Below are 19,148 nucleotides of genomic sequence, written 5' to 3'. Positions count from 1 at the left end.
AACATGAACAATAGTTTTTTAATTACTAACATTTATTATTAATGCTATTTCTTTCACTGGCTGCTAAGTATCCCCTGCTCTTCTCTCTAAATAATCTTCCTTTACAACTTACCTATTCTGTTCATATATCTTCAACTGTCACTATGCTACCCTGATGACTCCCAAATACACAGGTCTTAAAATTATTATAAGCTTGAACATTTAAACTTTAACAACCTACTTTAGAAATAATTTATCAACAGTAAAGATAAACTGAATTATCTTTTTAAAAAACTGATCTGTGCTTCTAGAAATAATTTATACTTACAAAATAAATTTTTCAGAAAATTGAATAAAACTAGTAACAATATGATGGTAGCAACCTAAACAATATAACAGATGCTCAATAAATAACAATATTAAACCAAAAACCCTACAAAATATACTCTTGGTAAAATAACTTCAAGAGATTGTTTCTGGCAGGAATTAAAAAACAGGATAACTTACAATGTATTGTAGATTTCACATTCATGCATTATTAAAAAAATAAGCTTTACCTTAGTATAGTGCAAAAGGGAGTTGGCAAAGAAACGACACAATTTGAGTGTTTTCTGAAATAATCTGTAGTCTGCATTATCCTGTTTCAAAAAAAAGAAAGTAAGAAAGCATAATATGAAAAGAACATGAAATTAGCTAAAACTGTAAATGAGACAGGATTTTCTAAAAATATCTCTTAATAAACAGAGAGGAAACATTTTCCATGAGAAAATAATTGTTCTCTGAATTACTGTTAGAAGCAATACCAAACACACCCAATGATGATAAAGATATTTCAAAAAATTAGTCTGTATTACTGAAAATTATCTAAAACAGCAAAAGAGGTGATATTTGATTGACCTGACAGTGAAACTAACTTTAATATCTTAATTGTCTCTTGCTATATGGGGATCAGTAAATGGTCGAAAGAAAAAGGTCTCTGTTGTTGTTCAGTCACTAAGTCATGTCTGACTTTTTGTGACTCCATGGACTGCAAGAAAAAGATCTTACAAACCCATAAAAGAATGAGATATAAAAGAAAACAGATAAAAGACATAAGAAGGCAGTTTGTAGAAAAGAAACTACAAAATTTCCAATAAATATTGAAAACCTCCAAATTACAACCTAATTACATATCTTTTGAAGCTGGAGGAAAGGTGACTATTTGATTAGCAAAGATTTAAAAGACTGATAATATTCCAGTGTTGATATGGAAGTGTAGTAATAAGCACTTTAACATTTATGGGAGCATAAAATAACACCCTCTTTGCATTACTATTATTATTATTAAAAGCTTGAGCATTGAAACTCCTTGACCCAGTAGCAATTCCACTTCTGGAAATATATTCTACTGAAATACCAGCATAGATATGCAATGTAACCTTTCTTATGTTGGGAAAATTGAAATTCTCCAGTTAATGGAGAATGGTTAGTAAATCCAAGGTAAATTCATAAATGGTAGTGGCATAGAGCTATTAAAAGGAATTGGGTAGATATACCCTCAGGGATACAGAAAGCCTCAAGAGAGATTCAGTAAAAAATCAAGCTGCAAAACAATTTGTATATTATTATTTTTAAATGTGTGCTATGTGTTTAATCTTTCAAAATATTGAGCCATTCTTCCTTTCTTTAAAGTACTGATAAAAGAAAAATACTGATAAAGTCTAAATGTAGTGAGCAATAAATCCAACTATAGGCAACAGATTTAAAATGAGTTTTTCTGAATATAACTTTCTATAAGCACTACATTAGAAAAAGTAGGAATTATAGTACAAATTTATATCTAAGAGCCTTACAAATAAATTTTCCCTGTCTAAATTACTGGTGATGAAAAGCTTGTTACAAAGTCTATATATAATAGTTCATTTTGAAACCATGTTCAAGACTTAGGAGAGAAAACATCCCTTATAGGAGCTGTCATGGGTTGAACTGTGTCTCCTAAAAAGACAGGTTGAAGTCCTAATGCCCAAAACCCCAGGATGTGACTTTATTTGGAAGTAGGGACGTTGCAGATGTAATCAGTTAAGATGAGGTCATACTGGAGTAGGATGTGCATTCAATCTAACATGACTGGTGTCCTTACTATAAAGATAATGTGAAGAGACTAGGAGAGAATACCTTGTGATGACAGCAGCAGAGACTGAAGCTGTACAGACGCAAATCCAGGAATGCCAGTGACGCCAGAAAAAGAGAGAGGATGCAGCGGACTCTTTCAGAGTCTGCAAGTGAACAAGGTCCTGCTGATATGTTTCAGAGATGTATCCTCTAGAACTGCGAGTGAATAAATCTGCCACCTGATTTGCAGTCAGTTGTGATCATTTGTTATATAGCAGCCTCAACTACATAATTCAGGGACTCATACATCTATATGCTTCCATAAACAGCATATTACCTATGAAATCCAGTGGTTTCTTTCTGATATTTTTAAAAACAAGGTGAAAAAACTGCTTGGAAGAGTTTAATGAACAGTTTGATTCCTCAATAAATATCAATAGTAAACAGCAGAGGGCATTGCTATTTAAAATTTAGACTTAAGAATGGAGAAACTACAGAGATTTTTTTCAAAGCTCCATTTCAGGCAATGGACAGCAGTAAGTAGAGCTAGTTACTCTTATGAATCCTAAATAAATAAAGAAAAACAAGTAAGGAAAAACATGAAAATCTACTTGGACAGTTAGGAAAGTTTACAATTCTCTGATTTTCATATACAAGGAGTTTATACGCACTGAACTTATATACTTTATGTACAAACAGCCATCCTGATCAGGTACCCTCAGGACTTCTCTTTCCTCTTCCACTATAGACTGTACAGTGGCTTCAGTTTTCTCCATTTCACTCCTCTCCAAGGAATCTGTCTAATCTTACTCTCTGAATAAGTACTAACTGGGGGATCTGTGGTGTCAAGATAAGCAAGATAGAAACTAGGAAAAGAGGAGGCTGCGGTGGAGGATATAAATGTACAAGATAAAGGAGGAAAAGGGAGCATCCTTTCTGCCACTGACACAGGTTAAGGAAATACCTTCTCCTTTCAGCAAGGTAAGGGGAATCAGAAAGGATAAATGAAGGAAGTAGGGACAGAAAAGGAAAAAAGGGATGGAAGGGGAGGATAGATAAAAAGAAGAGAAGCAAGAAGGAAAGGGTTTGCTTCTTCCTAAAGCTACTCCTCACGCCTCACCAATTTCAGAAGCCATTTTCAAACTTCCCATCCTCCTCTAGGTCTCTCTTTCCAGATCATCCCGGCCCTAGAAGCTGTGACCAATTTTAGGAACTGAATAAATCCTCACATGCCCACCCCCACAGTTGCTGGGCAAAGAACAATGGACAAAGGAATTTCCTGTATCCATTCACAGGTCTACGACAGGAAGAGATGTTACTGTTATCCTATGGAAAAATATTTAACTCATTTACCAATGAAAATTTAACTTCTATGCAGAGTACATCATGTGAAATTCCAAACTGGATGAATCACAAGTTGGAGTCAAGATTGCCAGGAGAGATATCAACCTCATAGAACTCTAATGGCAGAAGGCAAAGAGGAACTAAAGAGCCTCGTGATGAAAGTGAAAAAGGAAAGTGAAAAAGCAGGCTTAAAACTCAACATTCAAAAAACTAAGATAATGGCATCTAGTCCCATCAGTTCAATTGCTCAGTTGTGTCCAACTCTTTGCGACCCCATGAACTGCAGCACACCAGGCCTCCCTGTCCATCACCAACTCCCAGAGTTTACCCAAACTCATGTTCACTGAGTCGGTGATGCCATCCAACTATCTCATCCTCTGTCGGCCCCTTCTCCTCCTGCCCTCAATCTTTCCCAGCATCAGGGTCTTTTCAAAGTCAGCTCTTCGCATCAGGTGGCCAAAGTATTAGAGTTTCAGTTTCAACATCAGTCCTTCCAATGAACACCCAGGACTGATCTCCTTTAGGATGGACTGGATGGATCTCCTTACAGTCCAAGGGACTCTCAAGAGTCTTCTCCAACACCACAGTTCAAAAGCATCAATTCTTTGGTGCTCAGCTTTCTTTACAGTCCAACTCTCACATCCATACATGACTACTGGAAAAACCATAGCCTTGACTGGACAGACCTTTGTTGACAAAGTAATGTCCCTGCTTTTCAATATGCTGTCTAGGTTGGTCATAACTTTCCTTCCAAGGAGTAAGTGTCTTTTAGTTTCATGGCTGCAATCACCATCTGCAGTGATTTTGGAGCCCCCCAAAATAAAGTCTGACACTGTTTCCACTGTTTCCCCATCTATTTCCCACGAAGTGATGGGACCGGATGCCATGATCGTTTTCTCAACGTTGAGCTTTAAGCCAACGTTTTCACTCTCCTTTCACCTTCATCAGAAGGCTCTTTAGTTCCTCTTCACTTTCTGCCATAAGGGTGGTGTTATCTGCATATCTGAGGTTATTGATATTTCTCCTGGCAACCTTGATTCTAGCTTGTGCTTCTTCCAGCCCAGCATTTCTCATATACTCTGCATATAAGTTAAATAAGTAGGGTGACAGTATACAGCCTTGACGTACTCCTTTTCTTATTTGGAACCAGTCTGTTGTTCCATGTCCAGTTTTAACTGTTGCCTCCTGACCTGCATATAGGTTTCTCAAGAGCCAGGTCAGGTGCTCTGGTATTCCCATCTCTTTCAGAATTTTCCAGTTGATTGTGATCCACGTAGTCAAAGGCTTTGGCACAGTCAATAAAGCAGAAATAGATGTTTTTCTGGAACTCTCTTGCTTTTGCAATGATCCACTGCATGTTGGCAATTTGATCTCTGGTTCCTCTGCCTTTTCTAAAACCAGCTTGAACATCTGGAAGTTCACAGTTCACGTATTGCTGAAGCCTGGCTAGTTCCATCACTTCATGGCAAATAGATAGGGAAACAGTGATAGATTTTATTTTATTATGCTCCTAAATCACTGTGGACGGTGACTGCAGCCATGAAACTAAAAGATGCTTGCTCTCTGGAAGGAAAGCTATGACAAACCTAGACAGTATATCAAAAAACAAAGACATCACTTTGCTGACAAAGGTCCATATGGTCAAAGCTATGGTTTCTCCTGTAGTTATGTATGGATGTGAGAGTAGGACAATAAAGAAGCATGAGGACTGAAGAAGTGATGCTTTTGAACTGTGGTGTTGGAGAAGACACTTGAGAATCCATTGGACAACAAGGAGATCAAACTAGTCAACCCTAAAGGAAATCAACCCTGAATATTCATTGGAAGGACTGATGCTGAAGCTCCAATACTTTGGCCACATGATACAAAGAGTCAGTTCTTTGGACAAGACCCTGATACTGGGAAAGATTGAGGGCAGGAGGAAAAGAGGACGACAGAGGATGAGATGGTTGAATGGCATCACCGACTCAGTGGACATGAAGTTGAGCAAACTCCAGGAGACAGTGAAGGACAGGGGAGCCCGGCGCGCTACAGTCCATGATATCACAAAGCGTTGGATATGACTTAGCAACTTAAAAATAACAACACATTGAAATTATTAGTTATAACTGTTAAGTCATGAGTACGCTTAGTCCTTTAATTTAGGACTATTATGAGTTAAACTTTAAAGAGCTAGTCTGAGAACAGACTATGCATAACAGTTATAGAAAAATAAACTGTAATTCCCAATAAGCATATTACAAATTTTTAGAATACAATCTGTTTTATAAAACTGATGTGAATTCAACACTGTAATTTTTTGAAATCAATATAAATATATATAAGTATAAACCAAGTTTAGAAGACTGACAGATACACACACATACACACATGTGTATACTGCTTCTCCACAAGTTGCAATGGATTGGTGAAGAAAAGGTTCACTGTGGCTATTTCAAGACAACCTTAAATAAAAATAGCACTAAGGAATTAGACTTCTGCATAAGAGTAGAAAAGACTGAAAGGATTCTGAGGAGAATGCCTTGACCAACCAGCGAGTATTTAAAAGGCAGGGACAGACTGACTGTAGAGAGAAAGTAGAGGAGTTACAGGAGTCTAATGTAACGTCTGGGTGAAAAGTAATATTGGGCTACAAATAATCTCACAGGTTGAAAACAAAAAAGAAATTAAAACCCATTTTGGTAAACTGACCCATAGATTTAGTAATAACTGTCAAAGGAAAAGGAGCTACTGCTCACAGTGCTGTCAGCCCACATTTTTACCTGCGCATCTGACTGTATCATCTGCTCAGCCAACCGTAAACAAGAATGGAAGGAGAAAAGAATGTCTTCACACAAGCTAGTAATTATATCTTTGTGTTTCAGCTGACTCTTTATAACCGACTGGTGCTTAAGGCTCTGCCTAAATGAAAAAAAAGAAAATATAATCACCACAAGTAACACATTAAATAACTTTAAGACCATAAAAATGATTTGATAGAACACATAAAAAAATCAAAATGCATCATTTATAATAGACATGGCATAATTAAGACATGCTGACTTTACCTCTGAAGTTGTCATATTAGCTTGAGTTGCTAATTTTTTATTTCTCCTTATAAAATATTAATTGAACTCTTACTATATACTGGAGTCTGTGAGGGCCTGGAGTTAGAGGAGTGAATGAAAAGACACAATCCCTGTCCTGTCTGTATGGAATTTCTGGTCCAACACAAGACTGATTGCAGCTGTGACAAATGCTAAGGTGGAGAAGTTCAGGGTGCTACAACAGAGATATCTATTCTAACTTGGATGGACTTTAAACAGTAGAGTGACATGATTTGATTGAACTTTTTAGAAGCAAATCAGTCTGAATGCAGAATAGAAAATGAATCAGAAGTGTGCAAGAGTAGATGATATTTGATGGTGATGGCATGTGTGCTCAGTTGCTCAATTGTGTCTGACTCTTCGCGACTCTATGGACTGTAGCCCACCAGACTCTATGGACTGTAGCCCACCAGCTTCCTCTATCCATGGGATTCTCCAAGCAAGAATACTTAGGTGGGTTGCCATTTCCTTCTCCAGGGGATCTTCCTGGACCAGGGATCAAACCTGCATCTCGTGCATTGGCAGGCAGATTCTTTACTACTGTACCACCTGGGAAGCCCTGATGGTGATGGTAGTATGACTAACTCACTGAGTACTTCACTGGCCTTGCAGAGTTCTAAGCACTTCACACTGATAAACTCAATTAATTCTCACTCAGTTCAGTCCCTCAGTTGTGTCCAACTCTTTGTGACCCCATGAATCGCAGCACGCCAGGCCTCCCTGTCCATCACCAACTCCCGGAGTTCACTCAGACTCACGTCCATCGAGTCCATCACATCAATATACAGCCTTGACGTACTCCTTTTCCTATTTGGAATCAGTCTGTTGTTCCATGTCCAGTTCTAACTGTTGCTTCCTGACCTGCATACAGATTTCTCAAGAGGCAGGTTAGGTGGTCTGGTATTCCCATCTCTTTGAGAATTTTCCACAGTTTATTGTGATCCACACAGTATACCCCCATAAAGAAGGTACTTTTGTTATAACTTCCATTTTCAGATGAGCAAACTAAGGCTCAGAGAAGTTAACTAACTTGCCTAGGACTTCCAAAGGATAAGTGCTTTCAGAAAGGATTCAAGTATATGCAGCATGGCTGTGAGTTGACACTTTTAACCACTGCACTATTTATTACTTATCGGCAATGTAATGACCTGGTGCCAGAAAAGCACCCAAGTGCTCGCTTCGGCAGCACATATACTAAAATTGGAACGAAACAGAGAAGATTAGCATGGCCCCTGCGCAAGGATGACATGCAAATTCGTGAAGCGTTCCATATTTTTCAATGTATGGCAAAACCAATACAGTATTGTAAAGTAAAATAAAAAAAAGAAAAGAAAAGCACTCAAGACCTGAAAGTATTACACTGATCTTTAATGTTTTATGCATATGTAAGTAGAGGTTCTTAACCATTTTTACATCTCAAATATACTCCCTCCACCCTCAAGAATCTGATGAATGCTATGGACATTCTCCCTAGTAATCTCACACAATATTCTAGTTAAAATTATAAATGGAATTAAACTCAACTCAAAAGCATATAATGAGGGGACTGTATTCAGCTCTAATTATTAACTTTCCTAAGCCTGGAAAAAGGATAGTTGATAGTTAAACACTAGTAGCAGTAGGCATGGAGAAGGCAATGGCACCCCACTCCAGTATTCTTGCCTGGAAAATCCCACGGACGGAGGAGCCTGGTAGGCTTAAGTCCATGGGGCTGCTGAGGGTCGGACACGACTGAGCGACTTCAGTTTCACTTTTCACTTTCATGCATTGGAGAAGGAAATGGCAACCCACTCCAGTGTTCTTGCCTGGAGAATCCCAGCCTGGTGGGCTGCAGTCTATGGGGTTGCACAGAGTCTGACACGACTGAAGTGACTTAGCAGCAGCAGCAGCAGTAGGCAAGTGGTTAAGACCCATGCCCTATTATTTCAGATGTACTAGCTAACTGAGTAGAACTTTTTTTTAATTTTAGAGATGGCAGGATAAAGAAGTAACATTTAGTTTGGGAGTTACATGTACAATATCTGGATTATCAGAGAGTAGTGTCAGTAAATATTACACAAACCCATACAAAATGTTTTAAATGCAATCTAAGAAAACTTACAAATAATTAAGACTTTGGATATGGAAAATATATTACAAAAAGTAAAAACAAAACAAAAACTTACTTAATTATAAATTTCCAAGTATTGGCATGAAATGCATGGTCCATACTGGAAATAACAGAGCAAATATCCAACAATGAATGAATAACTACAAGGAAAGAGAAAAGAACTCTTAGGACATTGAAATATTATATGGAGTTTAAAAATATCTAATGAATGATCTTAACATTTGTTAAAGTAAGTAATACAGTTTTAAAAAATTACATCAAAATAATTAGTGAAAGTGTCACACTTTTGATTTAGAGTTTTTATAAAATATGGAAAATTAAGTTTGATGCTTATAGCTACTCTATGACCTAAATAAAATGAAAAATGTTCAGTGGAATAAAATTTGTGCCCTATTATAACTGAAATATTCTGCAGATATTCTAATAAAAAATGATATATTACTAAGCAAAGAAAACCTAACAAAGAATCAAAACAAATTTGTACAGTACTTATTAAGGTTTCTACTCTGCCTGTAGTAAATAATTTGTAAAAGTAAGCACAATAAACCCCCTTTCTATGTCCATGAGCTTAGGCAGTTCCCTTCCACAGACCCCAGACATGGCCACATAACTTACTTTGGTCAAAAGGACAAAAATAAACGTTTAAGGCAAGCAAAGACTTTAAAGTGCCTGACTACAGGGGCCTACCCTCTCTTGCTGCTCTGACAACACCTGAGGCTATCAGCAGGTAGCTGATCCCAGGCTAACCTGCTGGATGATGGGGTACACATGGCTGACTCAGCACATTATTCCTCCCTCTACTCACAACCACTCATGAGTAAAGTCAATGGCCACAAACACGCAGGTGAGCCAGTTACACCCTGTGAAGCAGAGAAATCTTGTCCCACCTCAGCCCAGCCTAAAAATACTAACTCAGAAAAGTGAATAAATGAAACAGTAATTGCTTTATTTTTTTCATTTTTTGGGGGCTGTGCCACTCAGCTTGCAGGATTTTCAGTCCCTCACCAGGGACTGAACACAGGCCCTGACAATGAGAACCCCAAGTCCTAACCACTGGACCCTCAAGGAACTCCCTAGTAGTTGCTTCAATACAATGGATTTTGGGTGGTTTTTCAGAGCAAGAGGTACCTTATAATACTGCACAAAACCAACTTACTCTCCTTATGCTGAAGTTATGAATGCAACCTTTGCCCTTATGGAGTATTGTTTCTTAAACTCTGGGACACGATGTATTTGGCAAGTGGTGAAATTAATGAAGGAGCAATCAGCACTTTCTAAAAATGAAATAGACTATAACAGAGTATATTATTTCATGTACAATAAATAAATGTAGTATATACATACACATGCACAAACATACATATACATGTGTATTTATGTGTGTTTCAGCAAGGAATGAAAACTTTCTTACTATGAATTTATGGCTTAAAAATTCTGAAAGCTACTGCTTTAGAAGGTACAAGGTTGCACAGCTTTCTTTGCTAATCATTGTGGAGAAACAACCTACTCTGAACATTGACTAAATGTATCAGTTCAGTTGAGTTGCTCAGCTGTCTCTGACTCTTTGCGACCCCATGGACTGCAGCACAGTCCATCACCAACTCCTGGAGCTTACTCAAACTCACGTCCATCGAGTCGGTGATGCCATCCAGCCATCTCATCCTCTGTCGTCATCCTCTGTCTTCTCCTCCCGCCTTCAATCTTTCCCAGCATCAGGGTCTTTTCAGATGAGTCAGCTCTTTGCATCAGGTGGAGTTTCAGCTTCAGCATCAGTCCTTCCAATGAATATTCAGGACTGATTTCCTTTAGGATGGACTGCTTGGACCTCCTTGAAGTCCAAGAGACTCTCAAAAGTCTTCTCCAACACCACAGTTCAAAAGCATAAATTCTTCAGTGCTCAGCTTTCTTTACAGTCCAACTCTCACATCCATACATGACTACTGGAAAAACCATAGCTTTCACTAGACGGACCTTTGTTGGGAAAGTAATGTCTCTGCTTTTTAATATGCTGTCTAGGTTGATCATAGCTTTCTTTCCAAGGAGTAAGCGTCTTTTAATTTCATGGCTGCAATCACCTTCTGCAGTGATTTTGGAGCCCAAGAAAATAAAGTCTCTCACTGTTTCCACTGTTTCCCCATCTATTTGCCATAAAGTGATGGGACCAGATGCCATGATCTTCGTTTTCTGAATGTTGAGCTTTAAGCCAAGTTTCATAAAGAGGCTCTTTAGTTCTTCTTCACTTTCTGCCATAAGGGTGGTGTCATCTGCATGTCTGAGGTTATTGATATTTCTCCCAGCAATCTTGATTCCAGCTTGTGCTTCATCCAGCCCAGCATTTCATATGATGTACTCTGCATATAAGTTAAATAAGTAGGGTAACAACATACAGCCTTGATGTACTCCTTTTCCTATCTGGAACGAGTCTGTTATTCCATGTCCATTTCTAACTGTTGCTTCTTGACCTGCATACAGATTTCTCAGGAGGCAGGTAAGGTTGTCTGGTATTCCCATCTCTTGAAGAATTTTCCAGTTTGTTGTGATCCACACAGTCAAAGGCTTTGGTGTAGTCGAATAAAGCAGTGGACATCACCAGATGGTCAATACCAAAATCAGATTGATTATATTCTTTGCAACCAAAGATGGAAAACCTCTATACAATCAGCAAAAACAAGACCAGGAGCTGACTGTGGCCCAGATCATGAACTCCTTATTGCCAAATTCAGACTTAATTGAAGAAAGTAGGGAAAATCACTAGCCTAAATATATAAATCTGTGAATGCATCAAACATCAACACTACAAAATCTAAAAACTGAAAAGATTAGAAGTTTATTGGGTAGGATTTAAATTTTTTATACATTTAATATCATGAATCATTAATTAGAAACAATGATTGGGTTCAATAATTTAGTTGATGCATGATTTATAGTCAATATACATCACATACTAAGTAGTAAGTTTTCCTCACTCACCTACTACCATATTCAAAATATCATCATGCTCATCTATTAAAGGGTTCATGCACACCATATCCAGCAGTTCCATGAGCTGCTTCTGAAGAGAATAGGCTTCCTTAAAAAGAGCCTGCAGAAGGTCTGCGACTAGGTGTAGACGCCCAGAATAGACAGATTCACTATTCTGATCACAAAAAAATAACGAGAGGAAAAAAGCAAATCAGAGAATTCTCAGGAGCCAAATTTATTTTAACTCATTCTATCAGAGCTTATAAATTTAATATTTTTACTGAATGACATATTCATTAAAGAAATGCTTAATGAAATTTCATCGTATATAGTATACTTTGAGAGATGCAAGCATGTATAAAATACAATCTCTGACTTCTAAGATCTTACAAATATAGAACAAAAAAGGAGATTAATAACATTAGGTCCATGGCATGACATTTTAGTACTCTATCACCAAAGAGAAGGATTAGGTAACTAGAGAGGTACATTCACCCAACAAATAGCATTATCAAAATTGCCTGTGACCCACAAATCTTAAGCCAGCTTTTCTGCTTTAAAGCTGCCACAGGACTAAATAAAGGTCAAGGTCCATTTATAGGCACCTAATTGTTAAGGAATTCACCTGAGTCACCAGTGCCACAACAGAACTATTTCAGGATCCCTGTGACTCAACATGAATCCATATCACTTCTTTCCTTACCAAGAGGAAACAGAATAAGACAAAAACAAGGAAACTGCAAGAGCCCCCTTTGTAAGATTTCTCTATAACTACTTATTTCGAAACATTTACATACATGCTGTTCGCTCTGTGGAAAAATCCATTGCAATAATACAGGATAAATGTAAGCTTATGAACAAACATAAACACTACCAACTCAGGCCCTTTGCTCATGGATTCTAGGCCATTTAAAGTGTACTTAGACCCATTACTCACCTTACAATGTACAAATGTACTTTTGATTACATGTAGGATAGAGGAGGGAAGACTATGAATATTTTCTAGAATGACGGATTCCTGAGTGGCACAGACATGCTGAACACATCCAGTAAGAGCTCCTAATAGCTGTACCATTGTCTGGAAATAAGGAAAGAAGTTTCACTCAGAACATATTTTCTGTGCATCTGAACAGTATACTAGGGATATAGCAATGAACAAAATGGACCCTCTGTTCTTCCTTACACATAACTTTAGTCTATCAGAATTACAAATATTAAAACTGGCTAGACATTTGGTTAAAAAAGGAAGTTGGCATACTAACCCACACATCAAAGTATACAGCAGGTGTTGTACACATATGCCTTGGAATTATAGATAGGGCATGATATCTTGATATTTGTCTTATACTAGTTTATTACTTGTCTAAACTTATACAAGTTTATTAAGATGTTTATTAAGCACAAAATTGTATAAAAATTCATTTATGCCTTCTGCAGTATCTTCATATCTTCAATTCTATAAATTTAATTCTAGCATTGGGCTATTGTATAAAGAGTATACAGCTAATATTAGTATAAAAATTCTCACACTCTTGAAGTTCTGCCCCACCCCCCTTCCTAATATATTTGACATACTTGTAAAATATTTCTTAGAGTGCTCTGGATTTCTAAATTTTGGCTTGACAGTTCTCTGGCTTGACTGGTTAACTCATACATCATGTCATCAAATAATCTCACAGTCTGTGAAAACAAAGCAGGTCATAAACAGCAGTAATAGAAGTCACTAGAAAAGGAAAGACACACCATTCAAAAAAAAATTGACTTGATTTTGCATTATTAATAGCCACAGGATATTGTCCAGTATAACAACTGTACCTAATAAAGTTAATAATGTGTGTGAGTGTGTATAGTATTTTTTGTATAGTGTTTCCACAATATAATCTCTTTGAAAAATACAAAGTCTTCAACAAAAATTGATGTCTTCTATTTCTGTAATAACATCCATAAAGAGATCACTCAAAGTTCACTTTTTGGTATTGTAACAAAAGTGCTACTGTTACACTTATATAAATAAAAGATGATGATCTTAACCAATCAACATCCATGTGAACATTAATCAGATATTTTCTGGTCATGGTAATGAATCTGTGTTGAATTACCTATTTACTTGTTTTCTATCCAGTTTCCATTTTTGACCAACTCAAAACACCATTCCTAGATTAGAGACAGTACGTGACCTCAGAACTAAGTGTTTTTGTCTGAAAAGTTAGCCAAATTAAGATCTAAACAAGTTAAGTGGCCTAAACACTGCACTACAAGAACAATCATAGTTGACAACACACTGTAATTAAAGAGGGTACTCTTTCCCTTAGGCCTGTTAACATTCAATATCTCCTTTTCATCCACAGATTAGCTAGACTTTTTTTGGTATCAAGAACAAATTTTAAGAGTCTTTTTAGAGAACTGAGTGAATGAGTAAAAGGAGTTTTGATAACTATTTGCTTCAAAACTACACAAAGTCCATTCTAATAAGAGAGAAGTTATTACAAAAAAAGTCTCATTTTGTCAGCAGAGTACCTTTAGTTCTCATAATAAAAAAAAAAGTAATGACACTGCTTTTCAGAGAAAAGGTATACCACATATATCTAAAAGGTAGCTATGCAGTGGTGAATTTGATGCTTCCTCTTAATCTACCTGACTTTACCAATATTCTAGACATTTTTATTCAAAACCTGCTTTGATAAATTCTGGCTTCATTTTTCCAGACAATGAAATTTAACAATTATTAATAAACTGTACAGAGAAGATAAAAAAAGAGACTTAAATAACTTCATCATCCATCCTAATTTTCAATGAATAGCTTTAAAAATTATGAGTATTTAAAATTAACTACAAATAATAAAAATGCAATTAGTAAAAAATCCATACTCTCTGAAAACATAAGTTGCTTATTCACATAACAGTCACACTAACACCATTATATTCTCACATGAAATCATTTTTAACTGTTTTATTTGTATTTCAAGCATGTGATACATTAAGAAATTAAGAATAAATGGCCTAAAACTGAGGCTAGATTTTACTAGCCTTGAAAACATGTATATTAAGATAATAATAGTACTATACCTTTGGCAGCACTTGTGAAAAGAAAGTCTGTTCCAATGTCAGATGGTTCATATGAGGTAAAAACATTTCCACAATAATTTTCAGAATCTCTATAAAAGAAAACAGTAATATATTTTGTAACAATATTAAGTCACATCAGCCAACAAAGATTACTATCCGTTCCCAATGCAATCATATGTAAGTACTACCAACCAAAAGCTTTGAACAGTTTCAAAATGCCATAGTCTATGTAGAGAAACTATTAACAATTAAATAACCTGAAATAATACCAAAATTAGAAAAAAAAAACACCAACGTATATCTCCAGTAATTGAGGATCAGTTAATGGATGAGGTCCATCTACTGAATAGGATCTACGATCATTAAAACATTTGTTAGAGATTATGTAAAACCATGATAAAATGTCCACAATACTTTAAGCTAAAATGAAAAGAGTTTCAAATGGTATAATTCTGATTTTAATATATATATAAACATGTATATACAAAAAATAATACACAGATAAGCTAGCAGGAATATACAGAATCAAGATGAGGATGTCTTATGCCAAAATTGAAATAATTCAGATTCATAATTGTTTTATTATTCTGTTTTTCTGCATGTTAACAAATTTTCTATACTGAATGTGCATAACTCTTAACCTCAGGATAAAAAAATAACTGTGACTTAAAAAAAATTAGACTCCATATGCCCATACACAGCACATAGGTTCAAGATGGTAAGCAAATATTCCACAATCAAGTGAAACGTAAATAGAAAAGACCTCAAAATATATTGGTAAACTAGAAAGGATAGTCTTAATTCTCTACTTCTAAGTAAATAAGTAAATTACATCAAGTAAGAATAATGAAGACAGATGAAGATAAAGTCAACTTTTCCAAATAACAAATTAGTCATGCCCAAACAATCAGCTTTTTGTAACTTAGAAAGTTATTTTCTAACTGACACTACACGAACAAACAGGTTGAGGGTTATTCAGTAGACTGCAAATTATGTTTTTTATAGGTCTAAGCGGCTTAACAACTAATATTTAAAATGTACATTGTGCTTATCACACGTTATCAAATAGAATACTTTTGGTATCTATACAGACTGAAATTTAAAACTTTTTAAGTACTATAATTTGAGGTAATTGGTCATTTTAACTAACTGAAGATTACAAAGTTGTAACCCTACAATAGGAAGAATAAATTTAAAAGGAATATGAAACTGTATTGAGACGTGGGACTCAAGTTTTAATGACATCAAAGCTATCATACAATTAAGACAATTTTACTTACGAATATGCTCGATCCAACTGTCAGAATGCTGATACATAGAGTAAAAAAATTAAGGGAGATACTAGTATTATAGTATTAAGATGTTAAATATCATGGTAATCCAACTCTACGCCTCGACCAGTAACGCTGAAGAAGCTGAAGTTGAACGGTTCTATGAGGACGTCTACAAGACCTTCCAGAATTAACACTCAAAAAAGATGTCCTTTTCATTACAGGGGACTGGAATGCAAAAGTAGGAAGTCAAGAAACACCTGGAGTAACAGGGAAATTTGGCCTTGGAGTACAGAATGAAGCAGGGCAAAGGCTATTAGAGTTCTGCCGAGAGAATGCACTGGTCATAGCAAACACCCTCTTCAACAAAACAAGAGAAGCCTCTACACATGGACATCACCAGATGGTCAACACCAAAATCAGACTGAATATATTCTTTGCAGCCAAAGATGGAGAAGCTCTATACAGTTAGCAAAAACAAGACCGGGAGCTGATTGTGGCTCAGATCATGAACTCCTTATTGCCAAATTCAGACTGAAATTGAAGAAAGTATGGAAAACCACTAGACCATTCAGGTGACCTAATCAAATCCCTAACGATTATACAGTGGAAGTGAGAAATAGATTTAAGGGACTAGATTTGATAGACAGAGTGCCTGATGAACTATGGACGGAGGTTCACGATACTGCACAGGAGACAGGGGTCAAGACCATCACCAAGAAAAAGAAATGCAAAAAAGCAAAATGGCTGTCTGAGGAGGCCTTACAAATAGCTATGAAGAGAAGAGAAGAGAAGCAAAAAGCAAAGGAAAAAAGGAAAGGTATATCCATTTGAATGCGGCATTCCAAACAGCAAGGAGCAATAAGATAACCTTCCCCAGTGATCAGTGTAAAGAAATATAGGAAAACAATAGAATGGGAAAGACTAGAGATCTCAAGAAAATTAAAGATACCAAGGGAACATCTCATGCAAAGATAGGCTCAATAAAGGACAGAAATGGTAATGGACCTAACAGAAGCAGAAGATATTAAGAAGAGGTGGCAAGAATACACAGAAGAACTGTACAAAAAAGATCTTCACGACCCAGATGATCGCGATGGTGTGATCACTCACCTAGAGCCAGACATCCTGGAATGGGAAGTCAAGTGGGCCTTAGGAAGCATCACTACGAACAAAGCTAGTGGAGGTGATAGCATTCCAGTTGAGCTATTTCAAATCCTAAAAGATGATGCTGTGAAAGTGCTGCACTCAATATGCCAGCACATTTGGAAAACTCAGCAATGGCCACAGGACTAGAAAAGGTTAGTTTTTATCCCAATCCCAAAGAAAGGCAAAGTCAAAGAATGCTCAAACTACTGCACAATTGCACTCATCTCACATGCCAATAAAGTAATGCTCAAAATTCTCCAAGCCAGGCTTCAACAATATGTGAACCGTGAACTTCCAGATGTTCAAGCTGGTTTTAGAAAAGGAACCAGAGATCAAATTGCCAACATCCGCTGGATCATTGAAAATGCAAGAGAGTTCCAGAAAACCAACTATTTCTGCTTTATTGACTATGCCAAAGCCTTTGACTGTGTGGATCACAATAAACTGTGGAAAATTCTCCAAGAGATGGGAATACCAGACCACCTGACCTGCCTCTTGAGAAATCTGTATGCAGGTGAGGAAGCAACAGTTAGAACTGGACATGGAACAACAGACTGATTCCAAATGGGAAAAGGAGTAAGTCAAGGCTGTAGATTGTCACCCTGCTTATTTACCTTTTATGCAGAGTACATCATGAGAAATGCTGGGCTGGAAGAAGCACAAGCTGGAATCAAGATTGCCGGGAGAAATATCAATAACCTCAGATGTGCAGATGACACCACCCTTATGGCAGAAAGTGAAGAACTAAAGAGCCTCTTGATGAAAGTGAAAGAGGAGAATGAAAAAGCTGGCTTAACTCAACATTAAGAAAACTAAGATCATGGCATCTGGTCCCATCACTTCACGGCAAACAGATGGAGAAACAGTATAAATGGTGACAGACTTTATTTTGGGGGGCTCCAAAATCACTGCAGATGGTGACTGCAGCCATGAATTTAAAAGACGCTTACTCCTTGAAAGGAAAAGTAATGACCAACCTAGATAGCACATTAAAAAGCAGAGACATTATTTTCCAACAAGGTCTGTCTAGTCAAGGCTATGGTTTTTCCAGCAGTCATGTATGGATGTGAAAGCTGGACTATAAAGAGAGCTGAACACCAAAGAATTGATGTTTTTGAACTGTGGTGTTGGAGAAGACTCTTGAGAGTCCCTTGGACTGCAAGGAGATCCAACCAGTCCCTCCTAAAGGAAATCAGTCCAATGAATGTTCATTGGAAGGACAGATGTTGAAGCTGAAACTCCAAAGTCTGGCCACCTGATGTGAAGAGCTAACTCATTTGAAAAGACCCTGATGCTGGGAAAGATTCAAGGCAGGAGGAGAAGGGGACGACAGAGAATGAGATGGTTAGATAGCATCACTGACTCAATGGATATGAGTTTGAGTAAACTCCAGTTGTTGTTGATGGACAGGGAGGCCTGGCATACTGCAGTCCATGGGGTCACAGAGTTGGACACGACTGAGTGAGTGACTGAACTGAACTGAACTGAGTAAGATATTCACTACTGGGAACAGATTTTCAAAGACCTTTCTTGAAGTTTAAGCAATGATAGTAAGAGACTAAAATTAGACTCAAATTACTGGCTTAATTTTGCTTTTAAAAAAGTAATGCTAATTAGGCTAACAAACAATAGGATGAAAATACTTTAAGTATTTTCAAAACACTCAAGGATAAACTTATCTCTTCGAACTATATGTAATTATGACATATTTCTGACAGATGAGAAAACAATCCATAACAATCCATGGTTTCTGCAACAAATTTATTTCTCCTTAGCACTTCTATAGTACTGTATCTACATCTGTCACCGATCATTTTCTACTTTCTTTTCATGTTATTAGCATATCTATCTTACCACCTTATCAGACTGAAACTCTTCTGCACATAGGAGCTTACAAATACGTGATAATAAACTATCCTATGTACACTGTAAAAGTTAACAGTAATCACATTATTAACTACACACTTTCAAACCATTAAGAATAACTGTTAGAAAGTTTTTACTGTAAAAATAATATAAGAATTATTAAAGCATGTGTCAATCAGAAAAATTTAAAAAACACAACCCCATCACAGTAATATAAGAAGTCAT

General features: G+C 36.7%; 1 protein-coding gene and 1 non-coding gene across 2 annotated transcripts in view; one reads left to right on the top strand and one right to left on the bottom strand.

The window, feature by feature from the left end:
- The window catches only part of FIRRM (FIGNL1 interacting regulator of recombination and mitosis), a 50,339-nt gene that overhangs the window by 28,768 nt on the left and 2,423 nt on the right, over positions 1-19,148 (bottom strand). Inside the window, exons 2-9 of the mRNA XM_068985649.1 lie at positions 15,918-15,957; positions 14,638-14,726; positions 13,147-13,251; positions 12,509-12,649; positions 11,581-11,746; positions 8,666-8,750; positions 6,177-6,315; positions 537-617 (exon numbers count right to left, since the gene is read on the bottom strand). Coding sequence (XP_068841750.1) covers positions 537-617; positions 6,177-6,315; positions 8,666-8,750; positions 11,581-11,746; positions 12,509-12,649; positions 13,147-13,251; positions 14,638-14,726; positions 15,918-15,957 — 846 coding nt within the window. The remainder of the gene's footprint in view (positions 1-536; positions 618-6,176; positions 6,316-8,665; positions 8,751-11,580; positions 11,747-12,508; positions 12,650-13,146; positions 13,252-14,637; positions 14,727-15,917; positions 15,958-19,148) is intronic.
- Positions 7,671-7,777, top strand: LOC138090925 (U6 spliceosomal RNA). Its single transcript, XR_011145897.1, has one exon. It is a non-coding gene; the product is annotated as a U6 spliceosomal RNA (small nuclear RNA).

This window comes from Capricornis sumatraensis, chromosome 14, assembly GCF_032405125.1.
Source record: "Capricornis sumatraensis isolate serow.1 chromosome 14, serow.2, whole genome shotgun sequence".
In the NCBI taxonomy this organism is placed as follows: domain Eukaryota; kingdom Metazoa; phylum Chordata; class Mammalia; order Artiodactyla; family Bovidae; genus Capricornis; species Capricornis sumatraensis.
Note: the sequence above shows the minus strand (reverse complement) of the source record. Positions and strands in the feature narration are given on the sequence as shown.